This window comes from Dipodomys spectabilis, unplaced genomic scaffold (genome assembly GCF_019054845.1).
Source record: "Dipodomys spectabilis isolate Male_0828 unplaced genomic scaffold, ASM1905484v1 ptg000118l, whole genome shotgun sequence".
NCBI lineage: Eukaryota > Metazoa > Chordata > Mammalia > Rodentia > Heteromyidae > Dipodomys > Dipodomys spectabilis.
This window is the reverse complement of record NW_024870795.1, coordinates 5,563,381-5,581,938: the sequence shown is the minus strand read 5'-3', so window position 1 is coordinate 5,581,938 and position 18,558 is coordinate 5,563,381. Positions and strand designations below refer to the sequence as shown.

At 48.9% G+C, this 18,558-nt stretch overlaps 1 protein-coding gene across 1 annotated transcript; it reads right to left on the bottom strand.

Annotated features, from left to right (window-relative positions):
- Nucleotides 1-921: 921 nt before the first annotated feature.
- On the bottom strand, nt 922-18,278 carry Lin28a (lin-28 homolog A). The gene is made up of 4 exons (XM_042688676.1): nt 18,248-18,278; nt 17,581-17,777; nt 2,200-2,384; nt 922-1,138 (listed from the first exon to the last, which is right to left on the bottom strand). Exons 1-4 carry the CDS (start codon nt 18,276-18,278, stop codon nt 922-924), a joined length of 630 nt encoding a protein of 209 aa, XP_042544610.1.
- Between the last annotated feature and the right edge of the window lie 280 nt (nt 18,279-18,558).

The following is an 18,558-nucleotide window of genomic DNA, read 5'->3' as shown; positions in this document are numbered from 1 at the left end:
AGCTGCTGCCCACTTATCCCTGAGATTGCTCATGTACCTGAGAACACAGTGCAGGAACGAGGGCCTTAAGATTAAAATATATAAAAATACAAAACCAGAATATTTATAATAAGAAAAAAAAGTTAAAATGCACAAGATACGTCATTCGCACAGATAGTGCAGGTTTGGCATTCTGAAGAAAGTGGGGACCCAAGGTGCAGTTATCCAAGGGAACAAATAAATTACAATCACATTGGCCCAGAAAGGGGGGCGGGGGCGGGGAGAAGCTCAGAGCAGCAGGTTTGTAGCCATTCCCTAGTCACCCATGTTGCCTGTCATCACAACCCAATGCCTGGGCCAGCTCTCCCAGCACTACGGCTCAAGATAGGGTGATGAGGAAACAAGATGTGGAGGGGAGGAGGGTGATGGAGACAAAAAAAACAAAACAAAACAAAACAACCCTGCCTTGCTCCTGACGGGCCCTCCTACCCGAGGTACTACACCTTGGGGATTTGGGCTCATGGATCTGCTGGTCTGATGCTTAATTATTTCACACCCTGGCAAGGGAAATAGGACACATCCTTCTTTAAAGGAACAACTTGCCAATCTGGGTCATTTTTAGAAGCTGGAGGCTGGGGGGGAAGGAGGGGAAGCATGTGGGGCAGGTGAAGCTTATCATATAAAGTATGCAGGTTTCAAAAGTGGTTCCCCCAAAGCCCCTCACTTGAATTGGGATAGATCATGATGGGAGTTCCTATGCATCACCCCTTCCCCTCATCAAAAGAGAAGATGGGGTGATGCTGGGACATCCCGGCCTGAGACGTATGGCAGTGCCAGCTACTCGCCAACCCACCCCATATCCCCACTTTCTCCACTTTGCCGATTGATGCCTGCTCCTTGAAACTTCCTGCTAGCAAGAGTAGCCCTCCTGACTCTGGTGGCTCAATTTTGGGCCTCGGGGAGCAGGGCAGGGCTGTGGATCTCTTCTTCTTCTTCCCGAAAGTAGGCAGGCTTTCCCTGGGAGCTGGGGACCTGCTGAGCCTTCAGTGGACAGGAGGCCACCATGTGGTTGATGCTTTGGCAGAAGTGGCACTTCTTGGGCTGTGGTGGCAGCTTGCATTCCTTGGCATGATGGTCTAGACCACCACAGTTGTAGCACCTGGTACAAAATGAGAGGGTAAAGGTGTGAGAGACATGGGAAGAGGTTAGAGGTTTGACTCCTCATTGTCATCTAATCAGATGATCTCTGGAGATGAACTTGAAAATACCAAGATGAGAATAGATATCATGGAGAGGGAGGGAGGGAACGACCATGGCTCATGCCTATAATCCTAGCTACTATGGAGGCTGAGATCTGAGGATCTCCTTTCAAAGCCAGCCAGGGCAAAAAAAAACCTTGGAGACTGTTATCCCCAATTAAATAAATTAAAAAACAAAACCTCCTCGGCAGTGGTGGAAAAGCTTAGAAACAAACAGAGTGTAAGCCCTAGGAGAGAGAGACACACACACACACACACACACACACACACACACACACACACACACACACACACACACACACACACACACACACACACGAAGAGTTACTGATCAAACTGCAACTTGGAGGATAGCTGTGGACCTGCCATACCCTTAATAATGAAGGAATTTTAAAGGCCAGATTCTTTTTTTTTTGGGGGGGGGGGGGGGTCCGGTCATTGGGCCTGAACTCTGGGCCTGGGTGCTATCCCTCAGCTCTTCAGCTCAAGGCTAGTGCTCTACCACTTGAGCCATAGTGCCACTTCCGGCTTTATTCTTTTTGCTTATATGGTGCTGGGGAATCGAACCCAGGGCCTCAGGCATGCAAGGCAAGCGCTCTACCACTGAGCCACCTTCCCAGCCCCAAAGGGTAGATTCTTTTTAGCTGCTTACAGCTAAGAGATTTAGCCCCACATCAAGATCAAACAAGTCAACTGGAGACCTGATAGAGATGGAGAGCAGAGATAGAAGCCTCTCATTCCTCAGTGGTAGAGCACTTGCACTATGAGAACCCTGAATTCAAAACCCCAGTACCATCAAATGATCATGGGCAGTCAGTGCCTCTCCACTGAACACCACAAAGACACACACAACTATTTAGATATTGCAGGAACTATAAGCTTCACAAGCCATGACAACCTGGCCCAAGACTGGGAGAGATCTCATTCTTAGAACCCACACAAGCTGCCTTGAGAGCTGTACCTGTCTCCTTTGGATCTGCGCTTCTGCATGTTCTTCCCCTTTGGCCGCCTCTCACTCCCAATACAGAACACCCCACCGGGCCCAGTGACTCGGATGGATTCTAGGCCTTTGGCAGACTTCTTAAAGGTAAACTCCACAGCCTCTCCCTCCTTCAGGCTCCGGAAGCCCTCCATGTGCAGCTTACTCTGTAAAAGAAACACAATTCAATTTTTTCTTTTACTTTTTTTGGTGGTGATTTTTGGCTTGACCTCAGGGCCTAAAGCTGTGCCTGAGCCACATCTCTACCTCCAGAGTTTTGCTGGTTCACTGGAGTTGAGTCTCATGGACTTTCCTTCCTGGGCTGGCACCACAAATTCTCACATCTCAGCCTCCTGATTAGGATCACAGGCTCAGCTTTCTTTCTTTCTCCCCCCGCCCCCCCACAGTAGATTTTTATCATTCATTCTTATTATTTACCAAAAATGTACAAACCTGTTCCTATAAGATAGAAGAATGACAGGACTCTTACTCTATCGGTAAGGAAACTAAGTTTGGAACTGGAAACGATGGCACATACTATAAATCCAACAACTAAAAGACCGAGGCAGGAAAATCCAGAGTGCTAAGACAGCCTGTGTTGCAGAGACCCTATCTCAAAAAATTGAAAACAAAAAATAATAATGGGACCCACCCAGACGGGACACACACATCTGATAAGAAGCACTAAGGATAAATGACTTCAAATTGCACACCTTCACTCTAACCCTGAGGTAAAATCAGACAAACATAGAGGGATACTCTACAAAACAGATTACATAAGACATCCTACATAATATGAACTCAAATGTCATTATCACCAAGAACTGTGATCCAATGCAATGAAGAGAATGGACTGAATGAGGTAAGATCAAAATCTGTATACGGAGGGCTGGGAAAGTGGCTCAGTGGTAGAGTACTTGCCTTGCATGCACGAGGCCCCTGGGTTAGATTCCTCAGCACCACATAAGCAAAAAGAAAAAAAGCCGGAAATGGGCTGGGAAGGTGGCTCAGTGGTAGAGTGCTTGCCTTGCATGCATGAGGCCCTGGGTTCAATTCCTCAGCACCACATAAGCAGAAAAAGCCAGAAGTGGCACCGTGGCTCAAGTGGTAGAGTGCTCGCCTTGAGCTGAAGAGCTCAGGGGCAGTGCCTAGGCCCAGAGATCAAGCCCAGGACTGGCAAAAAAAAAAAAAAAAAAAGCTGAAAGTGGCGCTGTGGCTCAAGTGGTAGAGTGCTAGCCTTGAGCTGAAGAACTGAGGGACAGTGCCCAGGCCCAGAGTTCAGGCCCACAGCCGGACCCCAAAAAAAAATCTGTACATGGAATGCAGATAAATATATCAATGTCAAATTTCTTGATCATAATCATCATACTTGGGTTACATAAAAGAATGGCGTATGGGCTGGGAAGGTGGCTCAGTGGTAGAGTGCTTGCCTCACGTGCATGAGGCCCTGGGTTCGATTCCTCAGCAGCACATAAGCAGAAAAAGCGGAAAGTGGGCCTGTGGCTCTAATGGTAGAGCACTAGCCTTGAGCTGAAGAGCTGAGGGACAGTTCGTAGGCCCCAGAGTTCAAGCCTCACCACTGACAAAAAACAACAACAACAAAATGACCTACATAACCTGTAGGCAGGGATGAGAGGAAGAAACTGGGGGAAAAGCATTGTCCAAAAACAACAAAACAAAAAACAAATCACCACTTATGAAATGGTAACCCCTCTGTGCAACACCTTAGTAACAATAAAGTTTATATATACTTTTTCTTTTTTTAGATCAGTCGTGGGGCTTGAACTCTTGCCCTGGGCACTGTTCCTGAGCTCAACTCAAGGCAAGCACTCTACCACTTGAGCCACAGGCCACCTCTAGTTTTCTGGTAGTTAATTGGAGATAAGAGTCTCCCAGGGGGGCTGGGAAAGTGGCTCAGTGGTAGAGTGCTTACTTTGCATGCATGAGGCCCTGGGTTCGATTCCTCAGCACTGCATAAGCAGAAAAAGCCGGAGGTGGCGCTATGGCTCAAGTGGTAGAACGTGTTAGCCTTGAGCTGAAGAGCTGAGGGACAGAGCCCAGGTCCAGAGTTCAGGCCCCACAACTGACAAAAAAAGTCTCCCAGGTTTGGGCACCAGTGGCTCACGCCTACAATCCTAGCTACTCAAGAGGCTGAGATCTGAGGATCGCAGTTCAAAGCCAGCTTGGGCAGTAAAGTCTGTGAGACTCTTAAGTCCAATAAAACCACCAGAAAACCAGAAGTGGCACCATGGTTCAAGTGGTAGAGTGCCTTGAGCTGAAGAGCTGAGGGACACCACCTAGGTCCAGAGTTCAAGCCCCAGGACCAACAAAAACAAAACAAAACAAGAGTCTCTCTGACTTTCTGGCCCAGGTTGGCTTTGAACCATGAATCCTCAGATCTCAGCCTCCTGAGTAGCTAGGATTATAGGAGTGAGCCACCAGCACCTGGCTGATGGAAAAAAATTTGCACTGTTCTTTTAACTGTTTTCTAATTCTGAAACTATTATTATTTTGGTAATGGGGAATGAACTCAGATCATTGCACTGGCGAGGCAAGCGCTTTGCCACTGAGCTACATCCCAGCCCCTGCCAAATCTGAAACAATGTCAACAATGTCAAAAGTGTTAGTAGCTGTATTCCAGTGGCACATGCTTATAATCCTATCTTATGCAGGCTGAGATCTGGCTTAGCCAGATTGAGAGACTATTATCTACAATTAAGCCGTCGCTACCACCTACAAAAAAAGATAAGAGAAAGAAGCAGGGCTCGGATGCCTGTAATCTGAGGATGGCTGTTGGAAGTGGTCCCTGATTAACCACTGAAACACCAGAAGTGGCACTGTGACTCAAGTGGCAGAGTGCTAGCCTTTGAGCACAAAGAGGCTCAGGGACAACGGGTAAGCCCTGAGTTCAAGCCCCACAACCAAAGAACAAACATAAAACATATAGAAAAAATTTTCACAACACTGAATGACACATATAGAGTATCATTGTTAGCTTAAATCAAAATAACTTGCTAGTTCACTGCAGCAGAATATTTGAGTACAATATGGCATAAGGAACACCAGGCAAGTTGCAGTTATAAAGTGAATGTAAAGTCTTGTTCTCTGCTTCATCTTTGGCAGTACTGGGGGATGAACAGTATGGGGCCTCACTTCCTTGGCTAAGCTGACAATCTACCACTTGAGACATACCTCTAGTCCTGCTTTGTGCCAGTTATTTTAGAGATGGACTCTAGGGCTTTTCTTTTTTTTTTTTTTTGTCGGTCGTGGGGCTTGAACTCTGGGCCTGGGCGTTGTCCCTCAGCTCTTCAGGTTAAGGCCAGCGCTCTACCACATGAGCTACAGTGCCGCGCCACTTCCTCTATGGCTTTTCTGTCTTGGCTAGTCTTGAAGCAGGAGATAAAGATTCTTAAATTATTCAACTTGGAAAGATGACCTCACAGTATGGTTTAAAAAACAATGTAATGCCGGGCGCTGGTGGCTCACGTCTATAATCCTAGCTACTCAGGAGGCTGAGATCTGAGGATCGCGGTTCAAAGCCAGCCCGGGCAGGAGAGACCGTGAGACCCCTAGCTCCAATAAACAACTAGAAAACCGGAAGTGGCGCTGTAGCTCAAGTGGTAGAGCACTAGCCTTGAGCTGAAGAGCTGAGGGACAGTGCCCAGGCCCAGAGTTCAAGCCCCACGATCGACAAAAAAAAACAAACACACAATGTAGACCTGCTTTATATTGAATAATTCCATTAAAATACTGCATATGTGTACCAAAATCTAACACTGATGTTCACAAAAGCAGTTAAAGAGCTTAGACATCTTAGAAAGCAGGGAGCTATTCACATAGGTAAATCCTGAAATCAAAAGTGCCTAGAAGAAGTGGTACTGTGGCTCAAGCGGTAGAGCACTTGCCTTGAGCACCGGGACAGTGCCCAAGTCCAGAGTTCAAGCCCCACGTCTGACCAATAAATAAATAAATAAATAGTAAACAAAATAATTTTTTAAAAAAGTGCCTGGAGCGGGACACCAGTGGCTCATGCCTGTAATCCTAGCTTCTTAGGAGGCTGAGATCTGAGGACTGTAGTTCAAAGCCAGCCCTGACAGGAAAGTCCATGAGACTGTCATCTCTAATTAACCACCAGAAAACCAATAGTGGTGCTGTGGTTCATGTGGTAGAACACTAGCCTGGACCAAAAGAGCTCAGGGACAGTGACTAGGCCCAGAGTTCAAACCCCACGACCAACAACAAAAAAGAACCCAGAGTTCCTGCTCCCAGTGGTGCCACACACTGTATCACAGCCCATTGGTGAAGGTAATAGCATCTTCCTGCTCCTCCCCAAGTCTTCACCACAGCCTTATCTATTGGGTTCCGCTAGTTATTGTGGCACACACCTGTAATCCCAGCCCTTGGGAGGCTGAGGGAGGCGTATTATCAGTTTGAAGCCACATAGTAGTGAGATTTGTCCCCCCACCCCACCCCCCTAAAGGATTGGGCCCGATGGCTCATGCCTGTAATCCTAGCTACAAAAGAGGCTGAGATCTGAGGATCTCAGTTCAAAGCCAGCCCAGGCAAAGAAAGTCCATGAGACTCTTATCTCCAATAAAACACCAGAAATGCCAGAAGTGGCACTGTGGCTCAAGTGGTAGAACTCTGGCCTTGAGCTGAAGGAACAGCGCCCAGGCCCAGAGTTCAAGCCCCATGATGACCACCACCACAACACGACAACGACAACGACCATCACTACCACCACTACCAACAACAACAAAAAGGATGGAGAGGATTCAATGGTAAGAGCTTTCCTAATATGTACAAAGCCTGCATCCCTTCCTGCTCCTGAAAAGAAACTAGGGTTACAGAAGCAAAAAGGGATTAATGTGCATCTGTCTAGTCCTGCTGGAGGGAACATGCACATAGGACACTAGAACACTTCCAATTGGGTCTTAGATGAAACTTGCTAATTTAGCTAGATGGAATATAGGATTTCCTATCATTCCAATTTGCTGTAATTTAGGGGCTAGGAAGGTGGCTCAGTGGTAGAGCGCTTGCCTTGCATGCCTGAGGCCCTGGGTTCGATTCCCCAGCACCACATAAGCAAAAAGAAAAAAGCCGGAAGTGGTGCTGTGGCTCAAGTGGTAGAGCACTAGCCTTGAGCTGAAGAGCTGAGGGACAGTGCCCAGGCCCAGAGTTCAGGCCCCACGACCGGACCAAAAAAAAAAAAAATTTGCTGTAATTTAGATAGCATTGCAAAACAAAAGACAAATCTTTCCCCTGGATTATTGGTGAAGAGCACAGGTTTGGGAGTCACACACATCCTGGTTTGTGAAATGCCTGTTCTTCAATCATTGACTCTGCAACCTTGCTTGTCACTCATCTCTGGACCTCAGATGTTTGAGAAGGGAGAAAGCAGTTCCTTTATTTTTGAGAGTCCTAACTAAGCAGCATAAAGAAGTCTTTCTTCTTCCTTTGATGGTACCGGATTTTGAATTCAGAGGTGCCTCCAGTCCTGTTTTCTGCAGATTAATTTTGAGAAAAGGTTTCTTGAATGTTTCTGCCTGGGCTGGCTTTGAACTGCAATCCTTCCATCCTCAGCTTCCTGTTTCTAGGATTGCATTACAGGAGTGAGCCACTCACTGGCACAATCTCCTCAGTTAATCCTTTTTTTTTTTTTTTGGAGGGGGGTGGTTGTGGGGCTTGAACTCTGGGCCTGGGCGCTGTCCCTCAGCTCTTCAGCTCAAGGCAAGTGCTCTACCACTTGAGCCACAGTGCCACTTCCAGTTTTTCTGGTGGTTTAATAGAGGTAAGAGTCTCACTACCTTTACTGCTTGGGCTGGCTTTGAACTGTGATCCTCAGATCTTAGCCTCTTGAGTAGCTAGGATTATAGGCATGAGCCATGGGCGCCCAGCTCAGTTAGTCTTGAACTGGGGAATTCTGCTGCCTTAGACTTTGTGGTATTGGGATTATAGATATGAACCACCACATACAGCTTAAGCAGTGTCCTTCAATTTACTAGGCATGGAAATATGCTTGTGATGACACCTCTCACTGCACCATCTTGATTTGGTGGAGGTGGGACATTAAAGCAAGAATGGGCTAGAGCAAACACAAAGAAAACATTTCAGCCAGGTGCTGGTGGCTCAAGCCTGTAATCCTAGCTACTCAGGAGGCTGAGGATTGCAGTTCAAAGCCAGTCCAGGCTGGAAAGACCCTGAGACTCCCATCTCCAATAAACCACTAGAAAACCAGAAGTGGCACTGTAGCTCAAGTGGTAGAGTGCTCGCCTTGAGCTGAAGAGCGCAGGGACAGTGCCCAGGCTCAGAGTTCAAGCCTCACGACTGACAAAAAATAAAAATAAATAAATAAACAAACATTTCAATGGACAAAGGACCATGACTTTCTTTCAGAGTTGGGATAAGAGAGAAGCAAGACCAACAACCTTCTCCCCAGTAGACTCCAGTTCAACTTTTATCTAGGTTTGGAACCTTCTCAGTCTGAGCTGAAATCCAGCAGATAAAGGCTTAAGGGAGGAAAAAAGGCATGAATCAGAGCCTGTGCCCTCTTCTCCTTATGCATTTATAAGATGAAATAGATACTAATTTTATGGCAGTGCACTGCGGGCTTTATGCATAAGAAGTAGTTAACACTTTGCCAGCCACACATGAATCCCTGGTGAGGTGGGTGGCAATTAGCAGGCTCTTCAGACTGGCTTGGGGGCAGGGCAACAGTGACATCCAAGTGTCAAGTGATTCAAAATTAACTCTAGTTTTATCACTAACCAGCTTTGTAACTCTTGTCCCACAGCCTCAGAGTAACTCCCTCTTCAAGCCACGCCTCAGAAGTTTGGGAGAATAGGGGACACTATAAATGAAACAATTCAATATGACATTGACTAGTCTTCTCTGGGCTGGAGATGTGTGAGTTAAAAAAAAAAAAACAAAAAAACTCCTGGGCAGGCACCTCAGAATAACCCGGATGGCCAGGATTTAAACTGGTGGTCTCTAGAAGTGTCTCCCTTCCCCCACCTCCCAGCTCTTTGCTAAAAACACATAGTTTGAATTCCTCTCTTATCAGATAGGTAATCAGTGTGCAGCCCCACGGAGCTAGCCTCCCAGGGCCAGCATCTGAAAGGAGCCAGAAAATTCTTGTACCACCCCCAACCACACACAAAGCAGGGGCCCGCCCCTCTCCCTATCCCCACCAAAAAAAAAAAAAAAAAAAAGCCCCAGGGGGGAGGGGCACTGCCTGAGCTTCCCCCAATAGAACCCAACCCTAGGAAACAAAGAGTTGACACTGGTTGGTTCTGGTGGTCAGATTCCTGGAGTTCCAAGGCACCCTCCCCCACATTCAAACAGATCGGTTCCTTCCTTCCTCTCCTTGTTGGGGTTATGGTCATGGTGAGAGAAATGGATACTGAAACACCACTTTGCCAGTGAGACCTGCTGGGCTTGCCAGTCATCTCCAGTGGTCTAGTTCTTCCTACCCTTAGGCCTGTCCCCCGCCCCAACTTGAGAGTGACCCAACAGAGGACCTGTCCCTAAATAAGTATAATTAATTCCTCAGATCTATATTCAATGGGAGAGGAAGGGATCACATCTTCCCAAGTTTTTGGAAATCAGTCTGCCCTGAGCCCACTGCTGCGCGGGGATGGGAGAAGATGGCACTTAGGAAACAGTGGCAGAGGGGCTGGAAATGTGGCTTAGTGGTACAGTGCTTGCCTAGCACGCATGAAATACTGGGTTCGATTCCTCAGTACCACAGAAACAGAAAAGGCCACAAGTGGTGTTGTGGCAAGTGCTAGATTGCTAGCCTTGAGCAAAAGCAGCTCAGGGACAGTGTCCAGGCCCTGAGTTCAAGCTCCAGGACTGGCAAAAAAAAACAAAAACAAAAATGGAGCATTTCCTTTTCTTGATGCCTGGCAGAACTCTGCTCCAGTACTAAACTAACTTCCTAAGCTTAAGAGAAAGAATGGACCTTAAGAAATGGTCATTTAAGAAATCTACTTCTTTCAATCATTTGTCAGGCTTCATGACAATCGGGTCTCTTCCAGCTCTAACACAGTTCACTGTAGTCTCCTGGCTTCTATCTAGTGGACTGGTAGTAACAGTCAGAATTTTTTCTTTCTGTGATGTTACAAAGTTTGGACTCAGGGCCTCAAGCTCTCTTGCTTACTTTCTCTGCTCAAAACTGTATCACTTAAGGGCTGGGAAGGTGGCTTAGTGGTAGAGCTCTTGCCTTGCATGCATGAGGCCCTGGGTTCAATTCCTCAGCACTACATAAGCAGAAAAAAAAGGGGGAACGCTGTGGCTCAAGTGGTAGAGCGCGGGGCTGCGAAGGTGGCTCAGTGGTAGAGTACTTGCCTTGCATGCCTGAGGCCCTGGGTTCGATTCCTCAGCACCACATAAACAAAAAGAAAAAAAGCCAGAAGTGGCGCTGTGGCTCAAGTGGTAGAGCGCTAGCCTTGAACTGAAGAGCTGAGGGACAGCGCCCAGGCCGAGTTCAGGCCCCACGACCGGCCCCAAAAAAAACACAAACAAAAATCAAGTGGTAGAGCACTAGCCTTGAGCTGAAGAGCTGAGGGACAGCGCCCAGGCCCAGAGTTCAGGCCCCACGACCGGACCTCCCCCCCCAAAAAAAACCAACCCCCCCCCACAAAACCACAACTCTACTTCTAAGAGCTTTGTGCTTGTTTAATGAAAGTAAGTCTCTAAGCTGGCTTTGAACCAGTATCCTTAGATCTTAACCTCCCGTGTAGCTAATGATTACAGGCATGAGGGCCACCCATACCCAGGGAGAGACAGAATTTCAAGATACTGGCTATCTCACTGGAGGGTTTTCCAGCTCTTCTCCATCACCCAGAGCTCCCTTGTTTGTTTTTGTCAGTCATGGGGCTTGAACTCTGGGCCCGAACACTGTCCTTGAGCTCTCCCAGGGCACAACAGTTGTTGAGTATACTAAGTTCTCGGCTATCCAAAATAACTAGCTTCTTATTTTTTGCTACAAGCAGAGTAATGTTCTCAACATTTTGCATGCTATAACTCACAAAGTGTCATTTCTGATTTGTGAGGTGTTAACAGAACACCCTAGCCTCACTCTACTAGCCAGATGGCCCAATATAATGGAAATAAAAATGCAACAAAATAACTTTAATCAGAGCTCTGAGCTTCATTACCCAAGGTAGATTCACCCAGAACTTTATTTGATGTTGCACAGGCCCCAAGAAATGTCCAGAATCAAAAGCTGCAGGCAGACAGATACACAACCCATCATCTATACCACCTCTGCTCATGGAGAACCAGATCCAAGGCTTCTGACTGCAATTTCCCACCAGATGGCGCTATCCATCAGCCTGTGCGCAGAAGGCAAACCAGAGAGAGCTTAGGACCAGCAGGGACTGAGGAGTTCTGATTGTGGAACTCATACAGTCACTTGGATTTCTAGATTTCTCTCCATAGCTCCTAAGGTGGTCATTTGACACATCATTGCTCCCACGCACTGCCTTGCACAAGGCCATTACCCTTCTTGGACACAGGTTTCCCATCTCAATTAACTCCAACTTGAGATCATGTTAAAACAACAACAACAGGGCTGGGAAGGTGGCTCAGTGGTAGAGTGCTTGCCTTGCATGCATGAGGCCCTGGGTTCGATTCCTCAGCACCACATAAGGAAAAAAAGCCGGAAGTGGCGCTGTGGCTCAAGTGGTAGAGCACTAGCCTTGAGCTGAAGAGCTGAGGGACAGCGCCCAGGCCCAGAGTTCAGGCCCCACGACCGGACCAAAAAAAAAAAAAAAACAACAACAACAAAAAACTCTGTACAAACTCCTTTCAGTCTTTTTTTACCAATGTTCTACTATACTACTTTGTGAGTAGCACCACCAGTTCTGGGTCTCTGATGGCTAATTGGAGATAAGAGCCTGCTCTGGCTGGCTTTGAACCAGGATCCTCAGATCTCAGCCTCCTTGGGTAGTAGCTAGGACTACAGGGATGAGCCACCGACACCCGCTTCTTACATCTTTACAGGGCTTACATATTTGTGCTGTAATTTCTTGCAGGAAGATCAGGAAACGGTTCTATTTTTTAGTGAGTGCTCTAACACTTGAGCCACAGCGCCACTTCCGGTTTTCTAGTGGTTTATTGGAGATAAGAGTCTCACAGACTTTCCTGCCCGAGCTGGCTTTGAACTGTGATCTTCAGATCTCAGCCTCCTAAGTACGCCGGATTACTGGCTTGAGCCACCAGCGCCAGGCTTAGTTTTACCTTCTTATACTAAAATAAATCCTGAAATGAAACTTAAACTACTGAGGAAAAGCTGGAAGTGGCACTGTGGCTCAAATGGCAGTGTTAGCCTTGAGCACAGAGGCTCAGGGACAGCACCCAGGCCCTGAGTTCAAGCCCAAAGAAGGAAAATATTTATATATAAATATATGTAAACTTCATGGAAATTTTCTCTTTGCAACTCCTGGTATCTTCCAGGAAGGAGCTACCAAGTCATTCTGCACATCTGCAGGATAAAGGGAGGTGTGGTTTTTTTTTTTTAATTGTTTTTCTTTTTACCTAGGGCAGTTTCAAGGGGGGGGGGGGACATTCTAGCAAAGTGGAGAATGTGATTAATTAGCAATGTCAGAGTAACAACAGCACTCTTGTCCATGTTACTAGAAAAATCTCTTTTGGACAGTCAGTAGTGTCACCCCCGGGTGGAAGCTTCCCATATTGGAAGCTTTGCTTCCAATGGTGACCCAGCCTCTCTACTGGAGACACTATCTAGAGAAAGCATGTCTCTGCAAAAACAGAAGTATTCCCAGAAGAGCCTATGACACCCAAAAAGCAAGTGGGTGAGCCAACTTTCTGAAAAATCCATTTATTTTGCCTTTTCCCATTTGTATGGGAAGAACTAGATGATGTATGTATGTATGATGTACTGAGGTTGAGCTCTAGGACTAGCAAAAAAAAAAAAAGAGAGTGAGAATAATTAATAAAAACCAATAAACTCGCAGCTTCCAGTTCATCAACAAGAAAATTCTCTTGGGCTCAGAACTGTGATTCGTTCACTCTACAACTGTTCAGAGGATCATGTTTGTATCTAACCAGACTAGAAAGAATGCAACTATCAATTTACACCTCTTCTCTTTCTATCTCCAATCTTTTCCCTCTGGAGTTAGACTTCTGCTAAACGAGTCAGTATATTCCTGATTTACCAGGTGCTAAATAAAGATGCCCTTCCTTGTTCATATTCAGCTCGCTGATTTCCATTTGTGTTGTTAGCCTAAATAGATTCTATCAAATGACCCAGGCAGTTGTTTCCCTCCTTACAGGGCTTACACATTTGCTAAAATCATACAAGAAAATGACATCAGCCAGGTAGCAGTGGCTCATACCAGTAATCCTAGCTACTCAGGAGGCTGAGATCTGAGGATCACAGTTCAAAGCCAGCCTTGGCAGGAAAGTCTGAGAGACTCTCATCTCCAATAAAACCACAAAAACGGGAAGTGGCACTGTGACTCAAGTGAGAGATCATTAGCCTTGAGCTGAAGGACAGTGCTTAGGCCCAGAGTCCAAGTCCCACAATTGACTGCCCCCCCCCAAAAAAAAAGAAAATGATATCAACAACTATACATGAGTGAGTAGTCAGGCGCAGTGCTATGAACCAGGGAAGAAAGATCCTATTATTTCTCCCCACCCGACCATCAGAAGTCTATTTCCAAACCCAACTTAGTGATCTGACCAACTATGTATGTGCTTTTCTTTTTTGCTGCCAAGTCTTTTAACAGACCACTTTAGCCAGAAATTCAATGTCAACATACATAGGTTTTTTTTTGCTTATGTGGTGCTGAGGAATCAAACTCAGGGCCTCATGCATGCAAGGCAAGCACTCTACCACTGAGCCACCTTCCCAGCCCCACATACATAGGTTTTAAGAAACTATGAAGAAGAAAGTTTTCCAACTCCCAAATCTCTATCAATGTTGGCAGTCTGGATTTGAAACCACACGCAGCAAAACACTTAAGCTCAACCCATGGTCATTGCGATTTTAGCATTTTTGGTGAATAATGAAAAGTATAGAGGACAGTGTAGCTGTTTTGCACTGGTTTACTTGTGTAACTTTCTCAGCTTGGGGTGGGGGGGGGGGGGTGATTCTACTTCCCAGGGGACACTTGGCAATGTTTACATTCACTTAGTGTTTCACAACTGAAGGATATAACTGGTTTTCTACTAGGAGTATAGGCCAGGAATACTATTCTATTATTCTATTCTTTTTTTTTGGCGGGGGGGGGGGGGGGGGGGGGGGGGGAATCCAGTCACAGGACTTGAACTCTGGGCCTAGGTGCCATCCCTCAGCTCTTCAGCCCAAGGCAAGGGCTCTACCACTTGAGCCACTTCCAGTTTTCTGATGGTTTATTGGAGATAAGAGTCTCACTGGCTTTCCTGCCTGGGCTGGCTTTGAACCTCAATCCTCAGATCTCAGCCTTCTGAGTAGCTAGGATTATAGGTGTGAGCAACCCATGCCTAGCTGTTGTGTTTTCTACAGACAGTCCCAAGATCAAGGGAATTTTATTTTAACCTTCTCAAAATTGCCAATTGTGCCAATGTTGAGAAACCCAGATTTAAGAGCTTCCCTTAAAATCATAACTCCAATAGAAATTTCTTCAGCTTAAAAACTGGGGCTAAAAGCCAGGAATGGGGTGGGTGGCTGAAGCCTGTAATCCTAGCTATTCAGGAAGCTGAGATCAAGGATCATGGTTCAAAGCCAACCTGGACAGAAAAGCCCTATGAAACCAGGAAACACTCATCTCCAATTAACTAAACACACCCTACCCATACCCCTACCCACGGGAAATGACTCTGTGGCTTAAGTGGTAGAGTGCCAGCCTTGAGTGAAAAAGTTAAAGGAACAGCATCTTGAGTTCTTGAGTTGAAGCCTCAGTATTTGCATGCGTACACACACTCTCTCTCTCTCTCTAGTCTGTGGGCATTTTTCTTGTGGCATGGAAACTAAGGATGGGTTTTTTTCTCCCACCTAACTCCTAGGGAAGAGAATGAATAATAGTAGTTAATAAGGTATTGGGAAATCTAACAAGCCAATTTTGGAAGGGACTCCTCATCCCCTGCCCTGGCAAATTATCCTTCCCAACACCCCATCACACTGACCTCCTTAGTGCCCATCCGCTGTAGCTGAATAATGAGTTGTTTGGCATTTCTTACTCTTAACTCCCCACTAAAATTAAACAATTCTTAGGGATTGTTCTGTACCTACAAATCGATCTCATCCCTAGATTCCCAGAGGAACTTCAAACTAAGTGTACATAGACCCCTCATTAACTAATCTTGAGAGTGGAGATTAAGGAGAAGTTCTTAGGTTTTGTTTTTCTCATGGTACTAGGGTTTGAACCCAGGGCCTTGGGCATGCTAGACAAATGCTCAATACCACTCAAGCCAAGCTCCTAACCATGAAAAATTCTTCCTAATCTCAGCTCTCTAAAAGTCATTGGTCCCTGGCATTCCAGAAGGTTCCTGCTTTCTTCCAAGGCAATACCAAGTTACTCGATTCCTCTGGACTCTCCACCTCCACCACCACCACTTGCTCAGAAAAAAACCTCAGAAACCACACAGCCCCTCAGCCTCGTCCTCCTTAGCAGTATTTGGAGGAGAGATCCAAAGCATTGGATCTGAAATTTTTTTATTTCAGAACTCCCAATTTGGGGACGTTGGCCCAGTCATTCCCCAGACCAGAAAATATTTTAATGTCTTTGTGATCAGATAAGTGAGAGTATGGGAGACTCTTCTCCCTCTCCCCTACCCCTTAACCTCCTGCTGAGGAGAGCTATTCAAAGTAGGTTCCTGTAATAAAGTGATTTAATAGATCTAAAGACCCCAATTCCCTTCTTTCCCTCACAATTACTTCCTGTGGGTTATCATTCACATATGTAAATGAAGGGGGGGCAAGGCCATCAGCCAGAAACCAGCAGTCTGGCAGGAGAGGAATAGAACTGGGGGGGGGGAGGGGCACTGCAAAAGGGGTAGCTGAGTAAAGCACTGTGCTGCAGGTCCTTTTGGCCAGAGACCCCCAAGGAGGCCACAGTAACCAGCAGGTCCGGATCTCCTTAGTTTCCCCTCCTCCCTGAGGACTGTTCTCAAGACTTCCCAGAAGCTTCTAACCAGTCCACTCCACACCTCCCTTCCCTCCCCCTCCCCCTCCCGAATGCCATCCCTCAGGCTCCAACCCTTAATCCCCACATCCTCCTTTCCCCTCCCCCCACTGCTCCTGAGGCCAACCTCCCCGAAGTAACCCCTCCCTGCCCGGCCAGGCCTGGGTGTCAACCTAAAGGGCATGCGATTAGCAATTTCTTCTTTCCTACAACAGCCCTAAACCACCTCGCGGGGAAGGGAACTTGCAGCAACTTCCTTTCAACTCCGGCCCTACCACGGTCATCCCTGCAGGATGTTGAGGAAAGGGGCAGGCTGGGAGGAGGGAGAAGGCTGGCTCTGGGCTCCTTGTTTGAGGCTAGGAAGGTTAGGACAGCAATCAATGGCAGTCAGGGGCCATAAACGCCAAGCTGTGGAGAATAGGTCCAGAGGCCATCCTTCCTCCACCCCCTGCCCCGCGACACTGAATTTCACCCCCCACTGAGCCGCCCTGCTTTAACTGAGAACTTGGGGTTGTATCCACCCAGATCCCTCCTAGACTGACTTGAGCCGGCGACGTTCACGCCTGGGCCCCCTAACCGTTTTCCTTCCTGGCAGGACAAGTCCTGCCAACAACCATGGTAACCCTCTGCTCCTTCACTGCGACCCACCCTCTGCGAGCCTCCAAGCGCCCGCACAGAACCCCACCCCCTGCGGTCCCAGGGTGTAACTTCTGGGTGACTACCTGAGTGGGGTTTGCACGGAGCCCCGGACACCGCGGGGCCTCGCGCCCCGGGGCGGGGATGCCAGTGCCCTCTCCGAGCTCCATTCAGACGTGAAGGCACCGGGCGCTCGGCGCAGGGCGCAGGCCCGGCATGTGCTTCCCGGTCGGCCTGCGCGCCCTCCCCCCACCGACAAGCACAATACAACCTTAGTTTCTGCCACATGGGGTCACCTCCCTGCCCCCTGCTCCCTTCCCAGGGGAAGGAGGTAACAGACACGTGGTATGCTAGGGGGGTTCCCGGAAGGGGGCTGGGGGTGCTGACCGTCAGCGTTCCTCCACTGCCCCCAGTGTTGTCTTCAAAACCGGGGGGAGGGGATCCCCCCAGCGGGGAGACTCCCAAGTTGGGGTGCCCAGGCAAAGATTAAGAGGTGCTTAATTCCAAGAGTCCTGGATCTGCTTCCGTCCGTGTCCTGCGTCCGCGGCCCCCAGTCCTCCCCTTTCCGCCGCGAAGTTACCAGAACCAGTCTCACCTGGTGCACAAAGACGTCCACCGGGGGGTCGAGCGCGACCCCGGCGCGGGCGGTCATGGACAGGAAGCCGAACCCCATGCGCACGTTGAACCACTTACAGATGCCGGCCCCGTGCAGCAGCTGCGGCTCCTCGGCCGCCCGAGCGGCGTCCGCCGGCGCCTCCTCGGGCGCCTTCTCCGCCGCCTTGGCGCAGCCACCTGGAGACAGGGCCGAGCGGTGAGCGGGGGGCGGGGGTCAGGGGACCCCCCCACCTCCCAGCCCGTCGACAACCGGGGTGGGCGGGCAGGTCCCCGGCAGCTGGCTCCGAGAAACCTGTCCCGGCTGCCTCCCGCGCTCCCCGAGCTCACACCGAAGCCAAGGGTGCCCCGAAAGTTTTGCCCGTCTACCCAACGGCACGCTGCCGGGGACACCCGGGCCGACAGGCCCCTCCTCCGCCCTCCCTCCGCCCCCACGGGCGAGGCGCGCTCGCCGCCGGGACGCCGGGGTCCCCGGCTCCGGAGACGGCCCCGTGGCCGGGCCGGAGGCCGCGCTGTCTTGGGGAGGGAGGGGGGATCCTGCGTGCGCCCCAGCCTGGGGGTGGGGGAGACACTCTTCCCCCACCTCCCTTCGACGTGGCTCCCGGGCGCCGGCACCCTGAAGGTGTCCCCGCGAAGTCCCGAGTTCGAACCTGCAAACTGCTGGTTGGACACCGAGCCCATGGTCGTCGGCTGAGCCCGCGGCCCCGGGCCCCTGGTCGGGCGGCTGCTGGCCCCAGAGAAGTCCGGAGGCAAAGGGGAGGTTCGGAGAAGAGGCGGCTACATCTTCCCCCGCACAATAGCGGTGGGAGGGCCCACGGCTTTTCAAAGGCTCCCAAATTCTAAAAGACAATGACCCAGCCCCCCGCGGGCAGCCCCCTCCCCTCCCCGCCCTCCCCTCCCCTCCCCGCCCTCCCCTCCCTCGCCCTTCTCCTCCCTCCCCCCCCCCCCCGCCCCGGCGAGG

What these genes read in the sequence shown, in the direction of transcription:
- Lin28a (XM_042688676.1), bottom strand. Translation starts at nt 18,278, where the DNA reads ATGGGCTCGGTGTCCAACCAGCAGTTTGCAG. An exon ending in TGGACGTCTTTGTGCACCAG is followed by an intron (nt 2,385 to 17,580) that starts GTGAGACTGGTT and finishes TTTCTTTTACAG; the next exon opens with AGTAAGCTGCACATGGAGGG. An exon ending in CGCAGATCCAAAGGAGACAG is followed by an intron (nt 1,139 to 2,199) that starts GTACAGCTCTCA and finishes ATTTTGTACCAG; the next exon opens with GTGCTACAACTGTGGTGGTC.